The sequence below is a fragment of the Lepidochelys kempii genome, chromosome 19 (genome assembly GCF_965140285.1).
Source record: "Lepidochelys kempii isolate rLepKem1 chromosome 19, rLepKem1.hap1, whole genome shotgun sequence".
Taxonomy (NCBI): Eukaryota; Metazoa; Chordata; order Testudines; family Cheloniidae; genus Lepidochelys; species Lepidochelys kempii.
In genome coordinates this window covers 11,749,522-11,766,450 of record NC_136398.1, presented here as the reverse complement: position 1 = coordinate 11,766,450, position 16,929 = coordinate 11,749,522, and the positions used below count along the sequence as shown (strand labels likewise).

At 51.2% G+C, this 16,929-nt stretch overlaps 1 protein-coding gene across 4 annotated transcripts in view; it reads left to right on the top strand.

The window, feature by feature from the left end:
* Positions 1-16,929, top strand: part of ASAP3 (ArfGAP with SH3 domain, ankyrin repeat and PH domain 3) — a 72,605-nt gene that overhangs the window by 34,287 nt on the left and 21,389 nt on the right. For all 4 annotated transcript variants that reach the window (XM_073317921.1, XM_073317919.1, XM_073317922.2 and 1 more), the window contains exons 5-13: positions 2,755-2,804; positions 3,329-3,455; positions 8,889-8,974; positions 10,190-10,265; positions 10,900-10,986; positions 11,758-11,867; positions 13,212-13,281; positions 14,506-14,593; positions 16,851-16,899. In XM_073317921.1, coding sequence (XP_073174022.1) covers positions 2,755-2,804; positions 3,329-3,455; positions 8,889-8,974; positions 10,190-10,265; positions 10,900-10,986; positions 11,758-11,867; positions 13,212-13,281; positions 14,506-14,593; positions 16,851-16,899 — 743 coding nt within the window. The remainder of the gene's footprint in view (positions 1-2,754; positions 2,805-3,328; positions 3,456-8,888; positions 8,975-10,189; positions 10,266-10,899; positions 10,987-11,757; positions 11,868-13,211; positions 13,282-14,505; positions 14,594-16,850; positions 16,900-16,929) is intronic.

Genomic DNA, 16,929 nt, shown 5'->3' with positions numbered 1-16,929 from the left:
TCTGCTTTGGGCCAGACTCGACCAGCAGCAGAGTTTGTCCCTTCTCCTGTAAGGGCCTCTCCCCGGCTGGCAGGTGTTACGGGGCTAAAGCCTTTGAGGGGCTGTTACTCTCTCCAGTTCCAGCTCCTAGCAGGCCCCAGTCTGCTAATACCTGGGGAACACGAGACATGTCTTCCTGTGCCCTGGGAACCTGTCACCCTGTGCCTGTCATGAGGGGATCCTGGAGGCCAGTCCTGCACCGGCGTTCTCTGGAGGGCAGCTCAGAGCTGTGGCTGAAGCAGCTGCAGCCCTCGGGCATGTTGCGAATGTCCCCCGGGGTTGGGCAGATCTGGGTGCCGCTGACATGTCTAGTGTCTTGCATGCCTGGCTCAAGCGGGGTGGTCTGGGTGTGCACAGCCTTCTCCCCGAGGGGGCAGGGTTAGGGGGTTCAGGGAGGGGCCTAGGGGAAGAAATAAGGCTGGCAAAATGGTAACCGCAACTCCCTCCCCCATCCCTGGCTCTCTGGTCCCATCTCCTTGGCGCCTCCCGAGCTGCGCCCTGAGAGAGCCTGCCAAATGGGTCCCTCTGGACTGGGGACTCTGGCTCTTGTCTCCTGTAGCGTGAAAAGCTGGTTGTCCCTCAACAAACCACTTCTCCCCTGACCCACCACGTTTTCCCATCCATCCCTGCCTTTGCCTTCCGCTGCTGGCTAGAACTGGCCCCAAGAGCTGAGACTCACATGGGTCTTTCTGCAGGTTCCGCCTCTGCCTTGTGATCTGATTAAAGCGTCTCCCTGCACATAGCAGGGCTTGTGATGTGGCACCGGGAAGCAGATGTGCCCTTCGGGGTGACCCGGTCTGTACCTGGTGGTGGGGTGGGGCTGAGGACCCAACAATCTTCTTCCTCCCCATCCCTTGGGGTAGGGGACTAAGAATACCAGGCAGTCTCTTCTGCCACCTGATCGGTGGGGGTGTAGAGCAGGGGGGGCTGTCCCTTCTTCTGTCCCCCCTGACCTGACTCCGGTGGGGGTGGAGTGGCCTCGGGGCTGCAGCGCTGCTGGGTCATGCTTCCACATCTGTGCTCTGCTAGAGTCAGAAGTGTGTGGGGAGCCCAGGACCACAGTGGTGGTGGGGACAGCAGGCCGGGATGGAGGTGAATGGATGGGACTGTGTGTGATGTTGCACTCCATATGCTTTATAAAAATATGTGTTTAAGTGTGAATATGATGTAACTTTATGTGAAAGGTCTCTCAGTAGTCTCAGAGACCCCCTTGGGACTGTCCCCTGACATGCTGAATTTACCTCTGAACCCGTTTTCCCTGCCAGCTTGGGACTCCAGAACCCTGCCTTGTTGAGCCAGACACTCTAGCCTGCTGCAACACACACCCAGGTCTGGTCCACATGCCCCAAAGCTTCAGAGTTTAACCAAAAACTGCTCAGCAGGTCACCTATCTCCAGCACCCAGACACCCAGCTCCCAATGGGGTCCAAACCCCAAATAAATCCGTTTTGCTCTGTATAGAGTGTATACAGGGTAAACCCATAAATTGTCTGCCCTCTATAACACTGATAGAGAGAGATGCACAGCTATTTGCGCCCCCAGGTATTAGTCACTTACTCTGGGTTTATTAATAAACAAAAGTGATATTTTATTAAGTATAAAAGTAGGATTTAAATGGTTTCAAGTAATAACAGACGGAACAAAGTAAGTTACCAAGTAAAATAAAACAAAACATGCAAGTTTAAGCTTAATACATTAAGAAACTGATTACAGGTAAATTTCACCCTCAGAGCTGTTCCAATAAGTTTATTTCACAGACTAGACTCCTTCCTAGTCTGGGCCCAATCCTTTCCCTTGGTACAGTTCTTGTTAGTTCCAGCAGGCATCTTAGGTGAAAAGCAGGGGCTTTCTCATGACTGGGACCCCCTTTGTTCTGTTCCACCCCCTTTTATATCTTTGGCACAAGGCAGGAATCTTTTGTCTCTCTGGGTTTCCACCCCTCCTTCTAAATGGAAAAGCATCAGGTTTAAGATGGATTCCAGTATCCTGTGACATGGTCACATGTCCTGTGATACCCCCTCCATTCTTCCAGGGCTGGCCCGCAGGTACACAGGAAGGCCTGCAGGTAAATAAATCATTTCAAACCAATTGCTCTAGTCAATGGGAGCCATCAAGATTCTAAACCAACATTAATGGCCCACACTTTGCATAATTACAGTAGGACCTCAGAGTTATGCTACTTATTCCTAGTTTCAGGTACAAGAATGATACATTCATACAAATAGGATGACCACACTCGGTAGATTATAAGCTTTGTAATAAGAAAAGGAGTACTTGTGGCACCTTAGAGACTAACCAGTTTATTAGAGCATAAGCTTTCGTGAGCTACAGCTCACTTCATCAGATGCATATCGTGGAAACTGCAGCAGGCTTTATATATACACAGAGAATACAGACTAACACGGCTGTTACTCTGAAGCTTTGTAATGATACCTTACAACAGACCTTTTGCATAAAGCATATTCTGATTACATCATACTCACGCTTATAAACATATTTTTATAAAGCATCTGGAGTGCAACGTCACACTGTGTATAGAGAGCCTAACCCAAGAATAGCAAAGGATGCGCAGTGCTGTCCAGCCCTGCTCTGCATTGGCAGGAGGGGGAGATAGGCCTGCTCTGTGCCCGCCTGCCCTTTTCCTTGGCAAGTAGGATTGGTCCCTGACTTTCCTGAGGCGCTGCCCTCGCTAATTGCTGCTCCCTCTGTGTTGCAGGATTACAAGAAGCAGATTGAGAAGGCCTGGAAGGATTATGAGACTAAAGTGTAAGTAGTCGCGTTGCCTCTGGCAGGAACAGGCTGATCCTCCTCCTCTAAACAAAGGGGTTTTGTGTGGGGGCTGCAGCTTGGGAGGTGGCCGGATCCTGTCAGCAAACGAGGTCACCGGCTGTAAATTGCAGGCTCCCGACTGGCCAGGCTCCAGCATAAGTTGCTGGTTAATGCCATCTGGGTGTTGAGCACTAAAAGGAGATTGGGGCAGGAGAGCTGGCTTGGGGGAATCTCCTGGCTCCTCCAGCCCCTCCTAGCAGGAGGCGCTGTAGAGAATGATCCTGCATCTTGGCGGGGGTTAGACTAGATGACCCTTGCTGTCCCTTCTAACCCCGTGGTTCTATGATGGGGCTGTATGGACCAGTGCAGGAGAGTTGGCTGAGGGGGAAGCTCAGAGTTTTGCCTCTCCCAGTGGGTGCCTCTCCCAGTTGGGTCTTGCCAACAAGAACTTGGGAGTAATCCAAGAGCACAGGAGGTTGGTTCGGTCTTGACTCTTGCCTCTGGCTGTCCTGTCTCCGCAGAGCAAAGATCGAAAAGGAGAAGGAGCGAGCCCGGATAGCGGGTGTCATCCAGGCGGAGCCGTCGCCAGCGGAAATCGCCGAGGAGACACACAAGGAGCGCCGGATGTTCCAGCTTCAGATGTGCGAGGTGATGGGCCTTTCCGTGCTGGAGAACGGAGCTGGGGAGGGCAGTAGGGCCTGGAGCAGCCGTGGGTGCTTTTATCCGGTGAAGCTGGGGGTTCTGAGGCTCTCTACACTCCTGTGGTTCCCATGATATCTGATCCCTTCACGCACAGTATGTCACTGCCTTGTCAGGACGGGAAGGATCAGTTAGGATGGGGAGTTGAGGTGTGCAGAGACTTGCCCGCAGTCTCAATCAGGGAGTCTGTGGCAGGACCAGGAATTGAACCCAGCCCTCCTAATCCCAGTCCACTGCCTTAATCACTGGGCCATCCTTCCTTAGCTCTAGCCAGGGCACTTTCTGGTGGAAGAACCCAGTGATCTGTAGAAAAAAATCAAAGCGGACGAAGGAGTAAATCGGCCGTCGGTTACCCTACCCAGCAGCCATTGTTGCTTGGATACTTCAGGGATGGGTGCTGGAGAAATATGCCAAGGGATCAACTCCTGCATGTCAGGGTGTGTGGGGCAAGGAGGGCTTAGGGCCATGTCTCTCTTAGAACCGGGATATGCTCCTTGTCTGCATTCCTCTGCAACAGCCGCTCCACCCCCCTGCGCCCTGCTAGCCCGCACCTCTCAACCTGCCTCCTGTCTGCCAGCCTTGCTAGGCCTTGTGCCTGCCCTGCCTTGCCTGTATCCAGGCCACTGGCTAAAATTCGTGTCCCTCCCCTGGTTCCCAGCCATGGGGACCTGGTAGCAGGGAGTGCTAGGAAAACAGGCCGAGGGCATGAATGGGCAGGTTCCCATCTCTTCCCTCCTCCCAACCATCATCCCTGCTGCTGGGGGCTCCTTCTCCCCCACCTCCACCCCCTTGGCCTAAGTGCTGGAGCGCCCCATCCTGGCCATGGGTTAGGGAGCCTCACGGCTTCCTGTCTGAGTATGGAGCCCCTTGAGCCCAGTCCCCTGGGCCCTGGCCTGCCCTTCACAGTGCAAGGTGAGTACAGCCCAGCTGTGGGCAATATCCCAATCTCTCTGACACTCAAAACTCCCTCCTGCTGCTTGGGGCGCCCCTCCACCCCCAGTGGTCTCCAGCCAGCGCTAGGAATCTGCCTTGACCTGACTCTCTAACACCTTTAGATCTGGCGTGTGTCTCGAAGCTTAGTGCCAGCCCCATTTCGCTCTGGGTGCGGAGGGCCACCTCTGCTTGAGTTGCTATCATGGTCTTCCCCTTGCAAAGCCCATGGCAAGCTGAGTTGCTTCCCGTTCACTTTGTCCCACAGCAGGGACTGTTTGCAAGAAAGAAAAAAAAAATCTCATTGGGGCCAGACCCTCCCCAGAACTCAGGGCCAGGTGTTTGACTGGGGATCTTTGCGCTTCTCTCTGGGAAGATGTCCTACGCACCAATAGCCACACGGCTGTGTCCCAGCTGTTCCTACGACTGCGCACGGTATCTGCAAAGCTGGAGTTAGTGCTGCTGACGACTAGCTCGGCATCTCAGGAGCTGCTTGCACGGCCCGGGGCCAAGTTTGTGCTCAAGCTTGTGAAGCCCGCACAAATGCAATTGTGTGCTATTTTTGGGGGGCATGTGTGGATCTGTCGTTTTGCAGGTCCTGGCCAGTCTGTGAGGAAAAGCCAGAAATCGGGTGAGAGCAAGAGATTCCTGCTCCAGGGGGGTGGAAGAGCCAGGGGAAATCCCAGGAGTGATTTACCAAGAGGGGAGGATTTCAGCTTTGTGCAATAACACTTTGCATGTCTGCATTGCTGTTCATTGGCGTTGGAAGCAAATGTTAGTGAGTCAAGCCTCAAACCGGCCCTGCCAGCTTGGCGATCACGATTATCCCAGTCTAACAGGTGAGCAAACCAGGTTACGCAGCCGGTAAGCGGTGGAACCCAGGATTCCTGCTGCCTACTCCCCTGCTTTAACTACTAGTCAGTATTGCCCTCCTGGAAACAAGAAAGGAACCCAGGAGTCCTGACTTCCTAATCCCTGCTCCAACCACTAGAGCCACACCCCTCCTAGATCTGGGAACAGCACACAGGAGTCCCTATCCACGAGACAACATCCTCACAGAGGACAGGTCTGAAGAAAAGTGCACCTTGGGGAATGGTCCATGGTTAGTGTTTGCACCTGGAGCGGGTCTCCAACGAGCTTCAGCTGCCATAGCCAGAACTGAGTGTCAGGCTGTGGCTGCGGAGTGGGCCGCCCATGTGGCCAAATCCTGGCAGGGCTGGAGAGTGGAGGGGAGGATCTTGCGAGCTGCTGATGGGGCTGAGGGGAAAGTGAAAGAGCCATGGAGCGGTGGCAGCTTGCATTCCTTGTTGTGGTTTTGGGCTACGTGGAGGGCTGGAGCTCTGGGGGGTGAGCCAGGGACTGAGTCATCCCTTTGAATAGCTTCACTGTTAAATAAATAACAGCACATGGAAACACTCAGTGTTCGCAGTGCAGCCGCAGGGAGGGGCTTTGTTCCAGGGGCTGCAGTGGAAAAAGAGAGAAGATGCATGCACGGGATCTCACAGCCGACCCCCCCACCCCCGCGCCCCGCCCGGTGCGGTGCTCCCCCCGTGTACCTGCTGTGCTACATTAGGGCTATTTGATTTCACCCTCGGCTCCGTGCTCAGTTCTATCCCTGGGCGGGTTTAGGACCTGTTCCCCTCAGTCTATCTCATACCCTTGGGAGTACCAAAACCAAGGAATCTCCGCTCCTAGTTAGCTGTACAGGGTCTGACATGTAGCCAGGCAGTCCCCATTCCAGTCTGAACCTGTATGTGGCTTTTCTGGCCAGTATTTTATAAGTCCTCCGTGGCCAAATGTTTCGGTGTTGGCACCCAGTTTGCTTGGGGGATGGATTGAGAGCATGGGGCCAGGATCCATGGAACCCGCGCCTCCCCACCCCCGCCCCAGCAGCGTGCATTGCAAGTGCTGGCAGTTCCGAGTCATGTGCCTCCAGCCACGGCCTGTTCTTCCTTTTGGGAGGTGTCACGGTCTGGGGACAAGGAGGGGAAAATGGCACATGCCCATGACTGCATTTCCCCCCCCCCCCCCCGCACCATCTTTGGGGTCGGGGAGTGATCAGCTCCAGACCACCTGGTGATCGCTGACCCGCTGTTTGTGACCAGGGCATGCTCTGACAGCAGCTGCTGCATCCCCAGGCTCCTGCTTTCATCAAAGAATTCATTTAACCTCACAAGGCAGGGAAGTATAATTTCTGCTTTGTGGAGGGGGAAACTGAGGCACAGAGAGGTGAAGTGATTTGCCCAAGGTCTCCCAGGGAGTTGGTGGCAGAGCCAAGAATAGACACTCCCCCTCCCCCTAGGAGTCCTGCCTCCTCTTGCTCTAATCACTAGACACACCACTCCCTTCTCAGAGCCAGAAAGAGAATCCAGGAGTCCCAATCTTCTCCTCTGACCACTCGACAGCAGTACTGCCCATTAAAGCTATATTCCCTCTTTATCTCTCGTTCACCCCCACCCTACCTTGAACAAAGGCTCTCGATAGCTCTACTTTGGCCCATTACACCAATCCTCCATGCCCCCTTTTCTGGGCTCACAACACATTTCTCCAGCTGTGCTCCTGGCAAGGACGGAGAAATAAAAATCTCCCCGTCCTTACCTGACTGTAACGCTCTACTCTGCCGCCGTCTTGGAGACGGTATAAAAAGAGAATCCAGCTCATCACACAACCCTTTCCCCCTGGCCTCCTCATGCTCCTTGCCTCCAAAATACATGTACACAGGAGCTTCCTAATAAAAGCCACCTTAACCCCTTCGCTGCTGCCTCGTCTTCCAGAAGCATGAACCGAACCAAGCCCAACGCCGGCTTTGCCGTTGCAACACTGTGCTACTTAGAAAAAGGCCAATGAACCCAAGAGCTCTGCTGGATTCTAAAAAGGATTGAACATTTATATGGACAATGAGACCACCCAGAGTGTGATGAGGATTTAAATCCTCATGCTTCAGGGCATAGGCCAACTTCTAACTAATCAGGGTCAGGAAGAAACCCCCCTTGGGGGGCAGGTTATTCATGATCTACAGGGTTTCTTGCTCCTCCTTCTGATGCTGCTGGTCACTGCTGGAGACAGGATATTGGGTTAAATGGACCCCAGTTTGATCCACTGTGGCCATTTCTATGAGAAAATAAAATTGGAGTGGAAGAAATTCATCATCAGCCCAATGCTGAGAGCCACTGACAGCTGCGTTAGCTGAAAATGGGATTGTGCCCTTTTTACATGAAGAAGACCTAAAAGTTTTTGGGTTTTTTCCTCTCTCTCTCTCTCTCTCTCTCTCTCTCTGGATGACTGAAGAACTATTAGGTTAATGCCACTGTAGCTACTATACAAGTAAAACCTGATTAATTGAAAGGAGGAATAATATTTTTATGTGGACTGTTTGTTTTAAAATTGTATTGTTTTTGGTTAACATAGTATTTAACTCAAAACTTAACAAACACTTGCGAGAAAAATGCTCTTTGTTAAAATCCCATAGACCCAATCCTTGACCTTTGGGTGCTGAGAGCTCTCCCAATCCGCATCTTTGGGTTTTCCAAGGGAAGGAAAGCCCAACAGCCTTCAGAGACCTAGGTTATCGCTTGACCTGCTAAAATTGAGTTACATGTGTCAATGCTGCACAAGGAAAAGTCATGGTGTTTAGGCTGGGCTTCTTGAGCCCGTGTTCGTGAAACACAACTGCTTTTTGTAGCTGAGACCAAGCTTTAGAGGCAGCTCTGGTGGATCTTGAACTGATGTGCAAAATGACTGGGGATCGCTTTCGCTGTGCGTGACACTACTCATCTGGCTGGGCAAAGCCTAGTTTAACTGGCCACTTTTTCACCTGGCTCTCAGAGGGTTTCAGCTGGAGATGGGACCCAGTGGCGTAGCTAGGGGGGAGCGAGGCAGCGGCCGCTCCCCCACTGAGCACAAGTGGCGCCTTGTGAATGTCTTGGCCCCTTTTAAATTTTCCCCTGTTGAGGGAACAGGGGGCGCGAGCCCCAAAAAAGGCATCACCCGCTGCGGCACTTCTACTCCCCCGGCGGCGGGACCTTCAGTGCGGCTGCAGACACCCGGCGGCGGGACCTTCAGTGCGGCTGCAGACACCCGGCGCGAGTGAGGCCGGCCCCCAGCCCGCCGCCGGGGGAGTAAAAGTGCCGCAGCGAGTGGCATCTCTTCTTTGGATCGCTCCCCCTGTGCCCTCCACCTGGCTACGCGGCTGATGGGACCTGAACCAAAACGCTCTGGACTCGGGGGTAAGTTCGCACCCAGATCTGGAGCTGAACTTTGCTGTTCAGGCTCATCTAGAGGTGTCACCGTTTCCAGACCTGAATCGGACCACGAAAGAACTGGCCGTATGGCAAAAAGAAGACTCGGACTTCTGAAAAATCTGGCGTCTTCCAGTTCTCCCCTCTGAGCTAGTCCAACATTTGAGGAGTCCCTCATCGACATCCTAACTCGGTATCTCTTCTCCCTCTCTAGTACCTGCTGAAAGCTAACGAGAGCCAGACGAAGCAAGGTCCAGACTTCCTGCAGAGCCTGATCAAGTTTTTCCATGCGCAACATAAGTAGGTACCACCCCACTCGGCACGTCCTGTGAGATGGCGATGTCACTTCCTGGAGCAGAACTCTAGACTTGCCAGTTTGCCCTCATTTGCTGTAACTCCCAGGAGCTAGAGAGAAACGAATCCCCATGGAGTTTAATTTAAGCACATGCTTTTGCTGAATATGGGAGACATTAAGCATGTGCTCAAGGGCCACAGAAAAGGGTATTTTACTGGTGCTGTGTCCAGTGACTGGTTACTTTGTTTAGTGTCACTAGTCCATTACTAAAGCAATCCCTCTCTGCAGAGCGAAATTACCCTAATAGCACTTAGTTGCATTAATGTGTAATATTTTAATATTAATTGCATCAATTCCAAACTCATTTTTGTATTGCATTAATGATACTTTGAAGAGCACTTTTCATCTGAGGATCTCAATGTGATCCTCCATTTTACAGATAGGGAAACTGAGGCATGGTGAGGGGACATGCCCAAGGCCACACAGTAGTTCAGTGGCAGAGCTGGGAGTAGAATCTATGGCAGCTGACCTCTCGACCCTGTCCCTGTCTCTAGTGGAGGCTGCTTCAGAACAATATAGGAGATGAGGCTGTCACATAAAACTTGCATCCAGTCCTGGATTTCCAACATCCCCAAATGTGGAGGTGTTCAGATCTGGGACTCTGGTTTTAGAACAAATCTGTGCCATATTCTTGAGTCACTCCGGAAGAGGCTAGAAGAACTGAGTGGAGTTTGAGCTTGTATGTCTTGCAGTGGGATGAAGCCCTGAATGATGAGAGGTGAGAGGCTCGGCCTCAGCCCACCATCCGGCTGATTGTAATGAGAAGGGAGTGATCTGGTGATCCATTTCAGGGACGGGAAGGAGTCTTCCCTGCCCTCTCTGCCCCTGCGAAGCACATTGGGCGCATCACAAGCTTATACTCCAGCTGCTGTAAGCTGAATGTCTATAGGCACAATGTGAATGGGACCATTGGGTTTGGAGGTGGTCTGTAGATTCTGAACCCCCTCTCCTTCAGGCCATCAGGCAGAGTGACTGGCTCACTGGGAGCCTTAGCATGACCTTGATTGACTGTGTTCTTGGTGAGCGCTGGCTGAGAGGGCCAGCGTGGTAGGAACTCCCGAGTGCTGACGGCAGGTTTCTCGTAGCTGGCTGTGAAGGACCTGGCCATGGCTGATGAATGGTGTTGCGATGCCGTTGGCTGACATTTTTCTCTTGCTCAGTTTCTTCCAAGATGGCTGGAAGGCTGCTCAGAATCTCTACCCTTTCATTGAGAAGCTCGCCACATCTTTACATGCAGTAAGTATTCTCAGCCACGGGTTGCAGATGCTCCGCACATCTTTGGATCAGCCCTTTACTTTGTTCCCTACAATGGACTCCAAAGGATCTATGAACTTTTCAAGAGAAAACACACTGGAGTCCAGCTACCGTTCCAGAAAGGTGCTGCGGGTGGTCCAATGAATCAGAGCAGTGAGTCTTGCTAAAGTACTAGGAAAACTGGATGAAGTGATAACTAGAACCCATTGCTAATAGGGGCCCTAGGGGGCTAGTGCTGTATGTGCACAGTGCTTGCCGGAGCGATGTAGGGGGAATTTTAAATCATCCAAATGGATATGATACCATAGCATAAACCAGCATAACTTCTGTAACAAAATCAGACCTCTCCAATCTACTATACATCTGTGAGCGTGTCTGTGAACGAGTGGATACATGAGAACCAATTCTGCCACTGTCCCCGTTTAGGAGATCCGATACCAGGCTAGATGGGCCCTGTTCTGATCCAGCCTGGCAGTTCCTATGTTCTTGCCCTACTTCAGAGAGATGACCACCCGCCTCCCTGCACTCTGCTCCCCATGTTGTTGAGGATGGAGAGGCTCAGGATGGCAGTAACATGGATGATCATATTAAAGTCTTCTGCTGCTTTTCTTTTCAGCTGCACCAGGCCCAGGAGGAGGAGGTGAAGGAGCTCACTCAGATCCGTGACTCCCTCCGAGGCATCCTGCAGCTGGAGAACAAAGAGGTGAGGCTCTTGGCCTATTCCCCTACTCTGCTAGGCAACGAAGGGGCCTAGCACAGTGAGGGAATAGCCAACAGAGTTGGATCTAGGCCTCCTGATGAGCGTCCTACCTTGGATTTTCTACAGAGAGACACAGCCCTGTTACCCATTGACTTTCCCCAGGGTAGCCAGGAGCAGCCAGAGTGGAGGCAGGTGGGTAGACAGAATGGGAACCAATCCAAAGCCGACTGAAATCAATGGAAGGGCTCCTCTGGCCTTCAGTGGGCCTTCCTGGGCATCAGAGACCGAGCTGAGAGCCCAGCCTTGAGAGCGTGATGATGCCATGTGGGAGGAGAGGATCCATGATTGGGAGCTGGTATGCATTGCTAGCCACCTGGGTGGTGTCACAGTGGTGGTAGGAAAGGGTCAGGAACTGACCGGCAAGCAGTCAGAGGCTGGGTGAGGCTGGCCAGAAGGGTAAGACAAGTGTCCCAGAGGTTCCGAAGGGAAGAAAGTTGATGGGAAAGGAGAAGTTCGCTATCAAGGAGAAGGCCCCGGGAAGTCAGGATGATGGAGCTCTAAGTGATTCTCCAAGTGGCCATAATAAAGTTGGAGGGCATTTGGAGGTGCTGTGGACAACATTAAGAGGAAGGTCTGGGGCGTTCCTGCAGGATTGGGCCAGCAGGGATCAGGCCCTAGCAGGGCAAGAGGGCTGTGATGCGGCAAAGAAACAGACCCTGAGGCCTATGCTCTGAATATATATTTATATTTTTGTTCTGTCCTTGGTGAGTTCAGGAAAACCTTCTCAGGAAGAACTCTGGCAGCGGCTACAGCATCCACCAGCACCAAGGGAACAAGCAGTACGGGACGGAGAAGTCGGGCTTTCTGTGCAAGAAAAGCGATGGGTGCGTACGAACTGGCTCCTGCTTGCTCCCTTTTCAGATAGACTCTTCACGTGCTCATTAAGAGCTGATGTTCTCTGGGAAGGCCGGTGGCCGTAGGACGAGGCTGTTGAAGGATCAAGTGGTGCAGGAATTATTTGGGGAGATGCTTTGGTGTGGGCCGTGCAGGTGTTCAGGCCAGATGATCCAAATGGTCCCTCCTGGCCTTAAAGCTTTGAATCCTCGAAAGCCCTCGTGTCTCTGCCCAGTCCACGTGCTTGCACGCAGGGGATGTCCGCACGGCAGCTGGTAGGTGGACTTCCCAGCTCAGGTCGAGAAGAGTGGCTGCGTGGCTTGGGCCAGCTACCCAAGCACCGTCCCGCCCGACCCCTTGGGTGTGGAGTCGGGCAGCTAGCACAAGCTGCCAGTCGTCACAGCCACGCTGCTATTGTCAGTCACTTGCTGGAGCAGAGCTAGTGAGTACGCACCCATTAGAAATTACGCTTGCCAGCTGCTGCGTGGACGTACCTGCATCTGGGATCCTTTGGGGTGGAAAGGGGAAAAAATGGAACGAGGGGCTGGATGGTTGGGGGGTTGATAAGATATGGGGCCTGGGACAGGACTCTGGTTTGGAAGTAGCCCAGCTCAGGAGTGACCCTCCTCCGTAGCTGATGTCTATTAGGAGTCAGGTTTGAAATGATTTGGTGGCGTCAGTCCATTTCCTAGTGGACAGGTGTCCACATCCCATGCAAGTCCTGTCCAAGCCTGGCACTAACTGCTACCCACATTGGGAACCTCAGCAGAGAGGCCAGCGCCTGATGGAGATGAACTGTCCCAAGATGTGGTCCTTTCAGCACAGGACTGGTAAGGAAGCCTATGCTGCAAGCATCTCTCCTGGACTTCAGTCTCCAGGGTTACCAGCCTGTCACCAAATTCCCTTTGAAAAGGAAGAAGGTCCATGCTACGGGCATAGCAAGCCGCTGCCTAATGGGAGCAGCACTCTGCCAAGGAGAAGGAAGAGTTTCACCTGTGTACAATGGGCCAACCGTTGGGGTAGGAAATGCCTCAGGCACTGAGGGAAGAAGGCTCTTAGAGGCGTGCGTCGGGTTTAAGGGAAGGGATGAGGCACTTGGTGCGAACAGAGAAAGCGGACTGAGAAGATTGGGCAGTCGGAGGGTTTGAGCAGGGCTCCGAGGGGTATTTCTACATCGGGTGAGTTAAAGGAAGTGCTACGGTAACCCAGGAAGCGATACTCCCCACTAAAGCCCATCAGCGAGATGAGGGGCCATGGGGGTCACCAGGGCTGTGGGAGAAGCTGAGTATCAGGTACAAAATGGACCCTCACTCCCTTCTCTCTGCCTGTCCTAGAATCCGGAAAGTGTGGCAGAAGAGGAAGTGTGGGGTGAAGTATGGCTGCCTCACCATCTCGCACAGCATGGTAAGGCCCAGCGCCGGGCGCTGGCGGATGGGTGGTGCTTGGGTTCAGCCTACCATGGAACCGTCCTAACAAGGGATTGTTTATGGCTATGGAGGCTGTAGATTAAATCCATTCAAGCCTGTGTGGTGAACTGCACCTCCTATGAATGGGTATGCGAACAGGCATCCAAATCGCAGCCCGAGAGCATGTGCCTACTGATGGTAACCTTTTAGCTTACGCTTAAAGGATCAGGTCTGTACCTCTTCATCCCCTGCTCCTTATGTGTGTCTCAGTGGGAAGGGGAGCTGCCAGTTTATCTCAAAATGGCATACAGAGCTGTGCAAAGGTTGGCTGGTTTGTTTCCTAGGGGTTCATCTGGCCCCTGAATCTGTGCCTCCTCCACACGCAAGTCCATAACTCTGCCAAGGTTTGCTTAGAACTCTGGTGCATTAAACTTCTGGTAAACTCCACCCAGCCTCGGGATTTGTAAAGCAACCCCAAACTGGGTGCATTATAACAACTTCATCTGACATAAACAAATGAGACAGAGAGAGAGAGAGAGAACATGTTGGAGAAGGTTTTCTATCACCTTTTCAGGTAGGGAGCATAAGTGATGCCTTGAGGCTCCAGACTAGACAATCGGTAGAAACTTCAGGTAGAAAGAATGGCTGCTCTCTAGAGGTAGAGGGAGTAAAATGCAACTTAAAAACTGCTCTGGCTCAGATTCTTCTGCAAAAGAAGATTCTGCAAGATTCCAAGGGGGCCTGGGCATTTCGGTAGATAACAAGAATATCCAGAGTTAGCATAGTTAATGCTGGCCCAAACGCTGGAAAACCTCGAGGTCTTTTGTAATGCCTTTTCATCAGTAGATGAGCTGCTTATCCCTGTTCTACATGTGGGGGAAACTGAGGAACAGAGAGGGGGCAGTGACTTTTCCAACATCAGCCAGCAGGTGAGTGGCAGAGCTAGGAATAGAAGCTGGGTGTCCTGAGTCCCAGTCCAGTGTGATACCACTAGGCTGTACTGCCCCTCCAGTCTTGGACTATTAGAGGTTAGGGAGAAGATGATCCCACATCTCTCTAATGTCAGGTTCTTGCATCTGGTGCCGATCACTGCTGGAGACTAGATGAAGCCTGGGTCTGATTCTGTCTGACAATGGCTGTGTTCCTAAACAGCGACTAGCATCCCAGTCCTTCTGGCTCGCTTCACTTCCCATTTCACCTGCCCACTCTCCTCCTCTCCCAGATCAACCGGCCTCCCGTGAAGCTGAACCTGCTGACCTGCCAAGTGAGACCTCACCCGGAGGAAAAGAAGTGCTTTGACCTTGTGACGCGTGAGTAGGGAAAAATGAGATAGCCCTGGGCCCAGATTTGGAAAGGTATTTAGTAGGGCTGTCAAGTGATTAAAAAGATTAATCGCGCCATTAAACAATAATAGAATACCATTTATTTAACAATTGTAGTGGGTATCGCAAGATATTTACATGGCAGATGAGCTAAAGCTTGATATGTCCTTTCATGCTTCAACCACCATTCCAGGGGACATGCGTCCATGCTGATGACAGTTTCTGCTCAATAACAATCCAAAGCAGTGTGGACCGACACATGTTCATTTTCATTCTCTGGGTCAGATGCCACCAGTAGAAGGTTGATTTTCTTTTTTTGGTGGTTCGGGTTCTGTAGTTTCTGCATCAGAGCGTTGCTCTTTTAAGACTTCTGAAAGCATGCCTCACACCTCGTCCCTCTCAGATTTTGGAAGGCACTTCAGATTCTTAAACCTTGGGTTGAGTGTTGTAGCTATCTTTAGAAATCTCACATTGGTACCGCCTTTGCGTTTTGTGAAAGTGTTCTTAAAATGAACAACATGGGCTGAGTCGTCATCCAAGACTGCTAGAACATGAAATATATGGCAGAATGTGGGTAAAACAGAGTTGGAGACGTACAATTCTCCGCTGAGGAGTTCAGTCACAAATTTAATTAACGCATCATTTTTTTTAATGAGTATCCTCAGCATGGAAGCATGTCCTCTGGAATGGTGGCCGAAGCATGAAGGGGCATACGATTGTTTAGCATACCTGGCACGTAAATACCTTGCAATGCCGGTTACAAAAGTCCCATGCAAACGCCTGTTCTCACTTTCTGGTGACATTGTAAATAAGAAGTGGGCAGCATTATCTTCCGTAAATGTAAACAAACTTGTTTGTCTTCGCGATTGGCTGAACAAGAAGTAGGACTGGGTGGACTTGTAGGCTCTAAAGTTTTGCATTGTTTTGTTTTTTGTGCAGTTATGTAACAAAAACAAATCTACATCTGTAAGTTGCACTTTCAGGATTAAGAGAGTGCACTACAGTACTTGTGTGAGGTGAATGGAAATACTATTTTTTATCATTTTTACAGTGCAAATATTTGTAATAATACCCAATATGAAGTGAGCAGTGTACACTTTGCATTCCATGTTGTAATAGAAATCAACATATTTGAAAATGTAGAAAAACATCCAAAATATTTAATACATTTCAATTGGTATTCTATTATTTAACAGTGCAATTAAAACTGTGATTGACTTTTTTTGAGTTAGCTGCGATTAATTGACATCTCTAGGCATTGCTGCGCTCAAAATCCTAAATGATTTAGAAGCCTAAACTCCTTTTCAAAAGGGATTTAGGCACCAAAATCCCAAGTGCCTAAACCCCTTTTGAAAATGCGCGTAGGCTCCTAAGTCAGTTAGGCCCCATGGTGCTGAGCGCAGCAATGCCTAGGGATGTCAATTAATCGCAGTTAATTCAAAAAGTTAATCACAGTTTTAATCGCGCTGTTAAACAATAGAATACCAATTGAAATGTTACAAATGTGGGCCCCAGTATCTCATGCTCTCGAGGTCCAGGATAAGACATTGCATCTGCTCTACAATTCTGAGCTCTCCCCATTTGTGGCTCTTAAAATGGATTTACAAGGCATCTCTCTGGCTAGGAATAAAGCTCTCTTCCTCTCCGCCCCCGCCCAGAGCAGCACCTGGGCAGCCCCTCAGAGTTATCCTTTAAAGAGAGCAGGGAAGGTGTATTTTTAACTGGGGTGCAAACTGAGAGATGGCCATCGCGGGCTAGAGGCAGGACTAGCATAACTGAGTTCTGTGCAAAGTTCTCCCAGCTCTGAAATGGCCTTCGTTCCTCACCGACATCCTAGCTATCCTGATTCTACCCCTCCACAGCTCTACCAATGCATCTCCGCTCTCCTGGGCTACAGACACCCTTCTCCCCACCCCCCGCCCCTTTTTTCCAATTCCAGGCCTCCCCCAGGTGGAAGGTACCAATTATATGATCCTTACGTGATGAGGGTAAATGTCCCCTGTGGAGTGAGGTGAGATCTACCAAATCATGACACTTGTGGCCCAAGGTTGGACTTGAACCAGGTTTCCAGAAGTACAGGTCAAGAGCTTTATTTCACTATGCTGCATAGATCATCCTGCTAAAATTATCCAGCCTCTTGAAGCAGCTGGCTTTGTGCTTCTGACTTGGCTGGGGATCATGGGCTTTCCCAGATACTGAAAGCATCCCTTTCACCTGTCCCCTCTCCCTTTCCCTCTCCCTGCAGATAACAGGACATACCACTTCCAGGCTGAGGATGAACAGGAGTGTGTTGTGTAAGTGACAGCAACCATCCTCTCTGCCCA